General features: G+C 33.3%; 1 protein-coding gene across 1 annotated transcript; it reads right to left on the bottom strand.

The window, feature by feature from the left end:
• Positions 1 to 3,103: 3,103 nt before the first annotated feature.
• On the bottom strand, positions 3,104 to 10,901 carry LOC134262038 (uncharacterized). Its single transcript, XM_062744416.1, is given in 3 exon segments — positions 3,104 to 3,641; positions 3,643 to 4,193; positions 9,105 to 10,901. Coding segments are annotated over 3 exon segments (2,886 nt in total).
• Positions 10,902 to 11,247: the final 346 nt, after the last annotated feature.

Genomic DNA, 11,247 nt, shown 5'->3' on the forward strand with positions numbered 1-11,247 from the left:
CAAGTGTTAATGCAGGTAACTTATAAATAATTCAGAATGAAAAAAATGCAATATCGACAATATCTCAACTTTCATTTATTTGTATCCAGGACATTGAAAGAAGACAATATAATAAATGTAATTGGCCTAAATTGTAGCAAAAACTCAGCTTTTTTTACGTTTGTTAAACAAGATTACTTTTGTTGGGTTGATCAATCCCTATGACACATTTAAATCCATTAACCAGATAAAATAAGCCACCTCAAAAGGCATTTAATGGCTTTTACATCTAAGAGACTAGAATTAAGTTGCAGGGATAATACAAAAACGTAGCACGGAATATTTGAATGAAAAGATATAGTTATCATAGAGATAGCTGTCATGTTGTCTCCTTTATTCCTAGACGCAAATTGTCCTTACAAAAAAATAATTGCAATGAGATTTAGCTTAGTTGACAGATATTTCTGATATGGCAATCTATATTTGTACTTTTGTGCAAATCTCTTTTTTAAACTAAAGTTGATACAAGTGACGCTCTAGATCTTATTCACTTGCATTGATATCCGGATTGCATATCATGTCAATCGCTGTCTATGCAAATATTGGTCAACAAAAGAAGTGAAACTTTGTCGGATAAAAATATTAAAATATTTAAATATTTTCCCGTAAGGTATTGAAAAATAATTTGTTGTAAATAAATAAATGAATAAACCTCTACTGATTATCACTGTGGTTGTTCGAGACGCCTTCAATGATACAAGTATTATTTCTGCAGAGTATCTGCTCACTCAGTACAAAAATGAATTTTGTCACTATTCACATTTTAGGAACTTTATAAGGATAAGGATTTTAAGGTTTAGGTTTATAGGAAATAATGTTATAACGATAAATGGAGTATATCTTGCATCATGCAGGTTGTGGCCACAATTGCAAACTCAAAAATGTATTATTTAAAGAAGTTAAAATTGTCCTCATCATCTTTATAAATGCCAAATTTATGGACGAAACTATTAATTACGTTAAATCGTAACAATTAAAACATATAATATCGATTTCAATGAAGTGGACCGTTTTGCATTACGTCACATATCCTATTTTGCCATATGTGCTTAAAGTAAATAGCACATGCTCCTGCAAGCTTTATGTTTCTTTTTTCTATTATAATACGTTACACGAGCAACAAATCTGGGAAAAGGAGACATTATCAATATGCGGTTAAAGTATAGGTTTGCAAACGGCACACTTTACTTGTAACGATAAAAATAAGGCCTCAGTCGTACACATACGAATATGTAGCCGATTTTTTACCAAGAAAAATTGTTTGTCAAGAACGGAAAAAATGGTTTGAATGAAAGAGTGAGTCTAAGATTTTTTTTAGTATCCTTTAAAGTCTCCGAGATTCGTCTGGAAGCGAATGCATTCCCACGATGTTATGACCCAATCATCTGATATAGCGACTGTTTTTATTGCGATGTGAAATAAATATGTGTCCTCCTTCTATTTTATGTCTGAATGCTGAAAAAAGCTAAAGAAGTCGAAAGACAGTGCTTTAAACATGTACAAGGACAATAAGGTTACATGTAAGAGTATATACAACAAAAAATCTCAGTCGCTCTTATCATTTCCAGTCTTTTATTTTTCTTTTCTTTGCCCCCGTAATCGAAAATTCTTGGTTCTATAATTATTGTCATGTCTGTCCATCTGTCTGTCTGTTTGTCCGTTTATCTGTCTGTGAGCGGAAACGTTAACCTTACTCGTATTTTTTTGAGTGAATGGGGCTGTTGCTTTCATATTTTACAGGTGTATTCCTTGTGACAAGACTTGTCTTTGAGTACCCTCTCCTACTTTACAAAATATGGTATTTTTAAATAGACTAATTTTCCTTTTACATTGAAGGATGCTTCGTGGTAGGTTGTGGCAACCAGATAATGCCAGTAATACGATTAAAATGTTTCGGGAGAAAAAACTTGCTGGCTATCATGTGAAGAGAGGAAGTCGAGAGTATGTTGTCTGTTTTTCCTTACTAGACAGCCTGTTAAAAAGAGTGGCAATTGTTTAAAACACCTATTTTTATAAACAAATTATCAAGCGTATTTTAACTATAAAGATGTTTTTTTCACAAGAGAATAAACTCCCCAGGCTGATCAAATTTGTATTAAACCTGCACGAAATGAAGTCAAAATGAAATTTCAAAAAATTATATATACATACTAAAATTGAATTAGTTTAGCTCGTGCCAAGCTTATACTATGGGTTCATCGGGAGTTTGAACGTTGTTGTTACATATTTTCATTATCTTATTTCGTGAGAGGCACCTGACGTTACTTATTTTTCTTTGAAAAAAATACAACCTAATTATATTTAAAGAAAAATAAGTAACGTCAGTTGCCTGTGTTTCCTGATTACGCCTGTTACCATCGTCGGATGCCCACGGATGATTGCATCTTTTATGCATCATGCGTAAAAGGCGAGAACACCCGTCTTTATCCAACAATGTTAGTTATCATGGTATATATTTTAGATCCGCCCTAGTAACATGATAAAACTACCCACAAGTATCTTAATTGCAGCTTCTACAGATTTAAAATAAATTCTATTTTATACATTGAGGGTTGTATAACACAGTACAAAACAAAACAAGGGCTTTGTCATTCCGAAAAAGAAAGATTTTTTAAAGAAATGTTCTTTAAAATAATCATAATTTATATTATAGTTTGCTTAGATTGCTCCTTTGTTATTTTTCTCTCTGGTTTTCTTTTTCACATATTTAAGATATAGTAACTTACACCTTATTTTCTTCGTATTCATTTCACACACAGGCCTATAAATTCAAATTAAATCAATCAATATGATGTTTTTTGCATATTATTTTACGTAAAATAGTCAGTGAACACTCGATCTTCAGTACATACATGTATATGTTTAGGTATCTAAGAATTCATGATATTTGCAATAAACATACCCCGGTATTTAATGCTGAAAATATTGTTTGCCAGCGCTAAGTATTTTAAAAAGGCCCCACAAGAGGCGCATATTATCTTGTACCCAGTTAACTTATTTCAATGCCCTGTTTCAAGGACATCTGTCTGTTATGTACCTACAAGTAACTTATTAGAGTTGCCTGTCAGATTAATTCCTCTCTCTCTCTCACTAGGTATCTGTATACACACACTTTGTTGGTCATCCATAATCCCACCCAGAGTAGGTGAGTTTTGTCATCATAACTCAGGGACACGGGTCTGGCTATACCTTGTTCTTGTGTCAATATCAGTGACAGAAAGTAGCCATCTTTGTCAATCATCTGCACTGAGCTAGCGTAAGGATCACACACCAGGATGTGCGACATTACGTTAGTATAGATTCCTCGTGGTGCCAGTCCTGATCCTGATGGAGGTCCTTTGTAGGAGAACAGATGTCTACCTCTAAAATTTGTCACCACTACACGGTCAAAATCAGATATAATAACATCCCAATTACCGTTCTCTGTGATATACCAAGGTCTGCGATACAATCTCCTCTTTCCGTTTCGGTATTGTATTGTCTGTATGAGCCGCCCTGTGTCGGTAAACCGTGATACCTTTATCATTTCTCTCGGATCATCCCTGTACACGAGTACAAGTAAATCTCCATTAAAAGGAGAACAGAATACGCAACGTGGTTTCTGTTTTCTTTATCAGTGTAGACTGTGTTTTGTTATCTTTTGATAATGTGTTGATGTTTCCATACCAGTCTATATAGATAAGTTCGCCAGTCAAATTCACGGTGTGTACACAGAATATATCAAAAGCTGTCAGATGATACAGTGTATCACCTTCTGTGTTTATTAACATAATATTGTCCATGTCACTGATCCAGACCTTGTCTGATGTCACGCAGGAAATGTGTGTTACACATCTAAAACCTTTCACCGTCACAGATATAAGTAAAATTGGGCAAGACAACAGGTAGAACAGATCTTCATTTTTCGGGATTTCTCTTGCAGTCTTTATAATTTGGACTTCACTTAGCAACCTAATCACATCCTCCAAGTTGATTTCATCAATCACAGAGAGCAAGGTGCGTTGTGTCAGATTTGGGATACCCGTTATCTTAAGGGCAATGGTTTTCTTTAGAAATAAGAAGAATTTCACTGGTTTGTTTGCTAATTGTTCAAATCGGTGTTCATAATTCTCTATGCTTGCAAGGTGTCTGTTAGTTGTTTTATTTGTTGTAACCTATGCATCAGAAAAGATTTCTTCTGGGTTTTAACATCACATATTAATGTTTCTATATTGTTCTTTAGTCTATGGGGTTTTGTCAACATCTCTGAGTGAATAACAGAAATTTCCACTGATAAGTTTGTTACATTAGATTTGATTTCAGTCAGAAGAAAACACCTCTCATAGAGAATATTATTTCTAATGTTATGAATTATTTCTCTGTTTTGATGATGGTTTCTTTTATATGATTTTCTGATGTCCAGTGCTCTGTGTTTTATGTGTTCTTTACATTGGAAACAGAAGGGAAGTTCACACTCTTGACAGTACATTTCATACATTCTATCTGGGTGTATCATACAGGTCTCTTGTTTTGGGATATATCCATACTTCGTGCGGTAAATCAAAACATCGTAATAGATAGAATTTAAATTAATAACATGCTTTTCATTACACTGTAGACACAGGTCATGTTTACACGTGTTACAGTAGAATTCTGTGTCTCCCTCACATTGAAAACACTGCCGTACTTGACACTGGGTGCTGAATCCTAGGAAGTCCATAATATGGATCGTCTATGTTACACGTAAAAACACAATCTGCTGAATTATAAAATAAGAATTGCATACAGATTTTTTTTCCAGAATGAACACATCTCGAAAAAATAAATTCTATAAGAATTGTTACAAATTGCATTTATAATTATGTAAATATTTGAATATCAAAATATTTGTTATACTCAGCGATCATGATAATTATAGATTATAGTTATAGTGGAAAACGAAACAGGCGCCAGTCGCCAAGGTCATCAATCAAGCGTTATGATGTTTTGAACAGATTTTATTGAGGTTAATAGATACTATTCATTTATCAAAATATTGATTTTGTATGAAAATAAACAAATCTTACCTATCCGCCTCGACTCTTCAAAAAGTTTGCCGTTTTCAGAGCTGTTGACATTTTTTTTTTCCTATTAGGCCTATTAGGACCGAAAACAGTCTGATAATTTTACAGATAGAATTGTGTGAGACATATACACCCCTACTAATTTGTTCGGAACCTTTTATTTTTCGGTGTTCTGCAAATTATAAAACCCGATGGGTTCAGAGTAGCTCTGGCAGTGGCTCTGGCGAGAGTTAGCGAGACTACAGCGAGATAGGATAAATTATCTCGGAAATGCGGCTAGGAAGTGATTACAACGTGGAGACATGGTAAACAGAAAAGTTATGTTGCGTTTTAGTTTTCACCACTCTACAATGTATCATTTTGAAGAAATGTACTTCAATCGATATCTCTTTGAATTCATTCAAATTTAAATTATAAGTATTCTCTATGATACAATTTTTTGCTGTCATACATGAATTAAAATTTCTTTTTATACAAATATTTTGCATGGGAACTGGGACTATATTTTGTAGCGTCAGATTAGCAAATGGGGCACCAGTGTGACTTTAACTGACAAATCAGCTGAATGAGAATTGCATTATGGGTTACTACGAATACTACAGGAATTTTACGTTTGATAAATGTCGGTGAATACAATTGTCAGGTGGATTCCCTGGCCAACACACGTGATCACGAGTATAGTTGTGTAAAAAGTGTTTTGTCCATTTAAATGCATACGAGAAGCTGCTCGTTATCCTTACCCTTGAAGTACCGGTGTTCTGAACTTGACACTAACCACTATTGGTTTTATTAAACATATTTTTTTTCTAGTTAACAACAAATTAAAAACGCCCGTGATATCTTTCATAGTTTCTAATGTTTGCATTTTGTTCATGAGAACATTTTTTTTAATTTTGCCTTCCATTGACATGATCACAAATTGACCTGAACCACGTGTTCGACGTAACATGTAAACTAGTATTTGGCGTAAACGTCTTCAATCAACAATTGGTCAGTTGCTCGTGGTTAGATCATCTGCGCATAAATAGCAAAAGCCATACCAGGCAAACATATGTTTGTCAGTGTAGATGATCTTACACATTTTTCTACCAGCGTATCGGTCACTAGTGAGCTGTAATTTTTGTTGTAAATTACGGTAAGATATATTAATTGTTTACCCCCCTTTTTTAGCCACCCATTTCTGTTGAAAATCATGAAAGTCTTTCAGAAAGTTCTGGAAACATTTTTTACAAGACATGTTTTCAAAAAACAGACTATAGCAATTTCCTGTTTACTGCCAATTTTATTTATAAAACCGGTTCTACCCTATAACCTTTGAATAGGTAAACCTAGACCACGTGTCTTTAATTTAAATCACAATAACGTTAGTAGGGGGGATATACATGTACAGGGTGTCCCATAATATATGATACCATTCTAAATTATTGTCAGAAACGCAAGTCTTGGCCAATTTTTTTGAAATTTGTCTCATTAAATATTTGAATAAATACAATTTTTAGCAACAAATAATTTCAGTTAAAAACTTTCACTTAGTTGGAATAATATAGCCACATAACTACGTCAAAAAATTGCTAAAAATTGCATGGAATTTTTTCAAGGTCATATACTGATGAAATCAAACAATTGAATTTTACATATTCTACTTCAGAGTTCCCATGTCTCAAAAACTGTAAACGGTTATACTAGTATTATTTTTTTAATAGGACTTTGTATCAAAGGCACATGATGTTAGAATACGACGGTTGTTCGAAAAGTTCATGGACTGATGCGATACGATTAATAGTAATACTAAGTTGTTAATGCTTACAAAATTTTAAGGGAACATCGAACAACAAATGTTAAAGAAATGTTGAACATTTCAGCTTGATACCTTCAATATTTAACAAATTATCCAAAAATAAAAAAGACATTATATGATCACGTGGCACTGTCGCCATTTAATTTCATAACGTCCTTATTTCTCAAGGTTCGCATTTTTACCTCAGATACAATTATCTTGATGACATTCCTTGGAGTTAAAGATTTTAATCGGTCTTGTTTATTGAGTTGTACAAAGTCATAAACAGCTGATAGATCCATAGTGAAATATACATAGTGAAAGATCCTCTTTTGATTATAACAGCTTATTTGTTGTCGGACTTCAATATCTATCACACATAATCAACGTCACTTTTCGACGAGACAAATCTCGAACACCTTTACTACAAATCGACAGTAACTTTTGCATCTCTCGTCTCTCTAATCGTTTTTGGCATATGAAAACAAGTACTTTGGATGCAATTTATTTTTTTTTCACTTTCAGTAGCCCATTTAAATACTTCCTAGGTATATGCCAGTTTTTCCAGGGGGTGAAACTTTATCGAATATTGGAAAAAGAAACCCACCCTTTTTCTGACGTCATTACAACCCATTAATTTTTTTGACATTTTATAAAAAATGTACGATAAAATTTCAAAGAACTTACAGAATGGGGTAAAAATTGTAAATTTTACGACACACTTGTATCATACTACATGACTGAATTAACATGATTTTTAGATGACAAAACAATGATCACTAAAAAAGAAGTCTCTCATTCAGATAGAAAAACGTAATCTTCGAGGATGCGCCGCCTGGACTTACTATTACTTAAAAAACATCAACAATCTATTCAAAAATAAATCTAATGATGTATAGTTTATTAAATAAATAAAAAAAAAGATTGAAAATGTTAAAAAAGACATTAGTGTATCTTAAGTGGTTTAAATTCTATGGCGCTAGTCCACGAACTTTCCGAACAACCCTTGTACATATATGAAATGGCATATCTTATCATAGGTAGGTATACAGGTACACCGAAATATTTAATTGCGTGATACATAGAATAAAATACTGATATTTTGGTACAGTGTACATATTAAATAATAAATTGCAACAAATGTTCAATTACATGAAGTGTTTAAAATTCTGAAATGACATCTAGCAGCCAAACAAGCTTCATATTATGCAAATTATTTTTTAAAAAATAGAGGAAAATGTCAAGTTACAAGCATGTTTTTTTTTTATTTTTAAGAAATATAACGTACAATTAGGGATGACAATTTGTAACCGGTTAACCGATTACTCGGTCGGAACGATTGCAATATATCGGTTGGAAAATTTGTAATCGGTTATAGTCGGAAAAAATAAAATATATTAATTTTATCAAATTCTCCAATAAAAAAATCATGTAGAACATAAGAAATTTCTGTATAACTGTTGATAAATCAGCATTTTGCATATTTAAGCTGACTTTGATGTAATTATAGTTCTCCGGATTGAGATTGCGGGGGCACAATTGTAATTGGTCAGTTTGTGTTTGTAAAGTTAATTAGTTAAAGCACCAGGTCGTTACACTGACCGTTCACGTGTCTGAATTGATAATTAAATCACCGTTGTGAACTGCTTAGTATGTTTGTTTTTTGCAGTTATCTATCGAGTAAATAAATAAACAAACTTTGCAAATTAATTAATGTATTTAAGACTTAGTTTTAATTATGGTAACAACGCAGAATGAATATTCTTAAAATCTGCCTTGAAAAATTATAATGATTTCTCAAACGTGATTCTTGGTTTCCTTATTTTTCTCTAGTCTATATTGTAAGTGAATTAAAATATACAGACATGACGATTGTTTTGATCAAGTATCGCGACAAATAAAATGAATTAACATCTAGACTTTACCATGAATAAGGTTACATAGGATAAATGTATGTACATCTCAAAATGCGTATTTTGATACGGTTAACCGGTTAATCGGTCGGAACGTCTTACGACTAACCGATTAGCAATTCTGTATTCGATTGCCATCCCTACGTACAATTAATTTAATATCGCTGTTCACATTACTTATACAATTATCGTGAAAAATTATAATGAGTCACATCTAACATTGTGTACAAGAATCCTTTTAAATGTAACTATTCCTTTTATGTCAATGCCCCTTTTCATCGTGTTTTTGTGCGTACAAGTATCATATTAGTTAATTACAGTTAACAGTCAGATTAAGTCCTTTCTTTCTATGTATCTGTATATACATACTCTGTTGTTAAACCATGTTCCTACCCATAGTAGGTGAGTTTTGTTATCATAACTCAGAGACACTGGTATGTCTATACCTTGATGTTGAGTCAATATCAGTGACAGAAAGTGGCCATCTTTGTCAATCATCTGCACTGTATTGGTATTTTCATCACACACAAGGATGTGTGACATTACGTCTGTACAGATTCCTTTTGGCTTCAGTCTTGGTCCTGATTTAAGTCCTGTGTAGGTGAACCGATGTCCACCTCCTCGCTCTGTCACCACTAAACGATCAACATCAGACACAATAACATCCCCATTACGGTTCTCCGTGATATATCTAGGTTTCCTGAACAGTCTGTTTTGTACTGTCTGTATGAGTTGTCCTTTGTCGTTATACCGTGTTACCTTGGCCATTTCTACAGGATCACCTCTATACATCACAACAAGTATATCCCCACTGGAAGGAGAGCAGAATACACAACGTGTTTCCCATAGTTCTGATTTCTCTATCAGTGTAGAAATAGTTTTGCTATCGTTGGATAATGTGTTAATGTTTCCATACCAGTCTATATAGATAAGTTCACCAGTCAAATTCACGGTGTGTACACACTTTAAATCTGAAACATCAAAACCTTTCAGACGATATAGTATATCACCTTCTGTGTTTATTAACATAATATTGTCCATATCACTGACCCAGACCTTGTTTGGTGTCACACGGGAAATATGTCTTACAGATCTAACATTTTTCACTGTGACAGATTTATATAACCTGGGCCTAGACAACACGTACGGCAGATCTTTATTTCTCAGATTTTTTCTTGCAGTCCCTATGGTATGGACTTCACTTATTAACCTGATGATATCATCCAAGTTGATTTCTTCAGTCAAGGAGAACAAAATATGTTGTGTAAGAAGTAGGGTACCCTTGTCCTTAATGACATGGGTTTTCTTCAGAAATGAGAGGAATTTTACTGGCTTTTCTGCTAATTGTTCAAATCTGTGATCATAGTTCTCTATGCTGGCAAGGTGTCCTTTCATTATTTTATTCTGTTGATTTAATCTTTGCATCATAAAAGATCTCTGCTTGATTTTAATATCACATATCAGAGTGTCTACAAAGTTCTTTAGTCTCTGGGCTTTCAATGACATTTCTACCTGACTTTCTGAGATTTGCACAGGACAATTTTTTACATTAGATTTGATTCCAGCCAGGAGAAAACATCTCTCATAGAGAATATTACTTCTAATGTTATGAATGATTTCTCTATGTTGTTGACGTTTTGTTTTATATGATGATTTCAATCCCAGTACTCTGTGTTTTCTGTGTTCTTTACATTGAAAACAGACAGGTAATTCACATTCCTGACAGTACATTTTGTATATTCTATCTGGGTGTCTCACACAGGTCTCTTGTTTTGTGATATAATCATACTTCTCAAGGTAAATCACAACGTCATGGTAGATGGTATTTAAATCAATAACATGTCTATCTTTACACTGTAGACACAGGTCATGTTTACACGTGTTACAGTAGAATTCTGTGTCTCCTTGACATTGAAAACATTGTCGCACTTTACAGCACGAAGAAAAGCCTTTTTTGTAATATTGTGTTCTATATAACAACACTTTATGATCTTTTGTCCGTGAACTTGTATCATGTTCCTTTTTACACTGTAGACACAGGTCATGTTTACACGTGTTACAGTAGAATTCTGTGTCCCCCTGACATTGACAACACTGTCGTACTTTACACTGGGTGCTGAATCCTAGCATGTTCGTTATAATGGATGATCTATTTTACATGTACGAGGGTTGTCCCATAAAATCGTGGACAAAGCGTTTTTCTCGAAAAGTATTGGGCGCACTAAGCTGAAATTTTCAGTAAATGTTTATTCATCATATTTAAGTGAATCATAATGTTTTTTATAATATATATTCAAAAATAAAGATTTTATTCTGCTTGAATGTGCACAAGGTATTGTCCTACGGCGCACGGTAAAAATAGCAAGGTTATATTAGAGAAGACATAAGAATTAATTCGTAATAAAAGTTTTCAAAACATAAGATTAGGATGAAAATTATCCTTATTCCATTCCTTAATCAATTCTGTCATCTTTTA

The sequence above is a fragment of the Saccostrea cucullata genome, unplaced genomic scaffold (assembly GCF_032062105.1).
Source record: "Saccostrea cucullata isolate Sc308-1 unplaced genomic scaffold, CSIRO_AGI_Scuc_v1 ctg1129, whole genome shotgun sequence".
In the NCBI taxonomy this organism is placed as follows: Eukaryota; Metazoa; Mollusca; class Bivalvia; order Ostreida; family Ostreidae; genus Saccostrea; species Saccostrea cuccullata.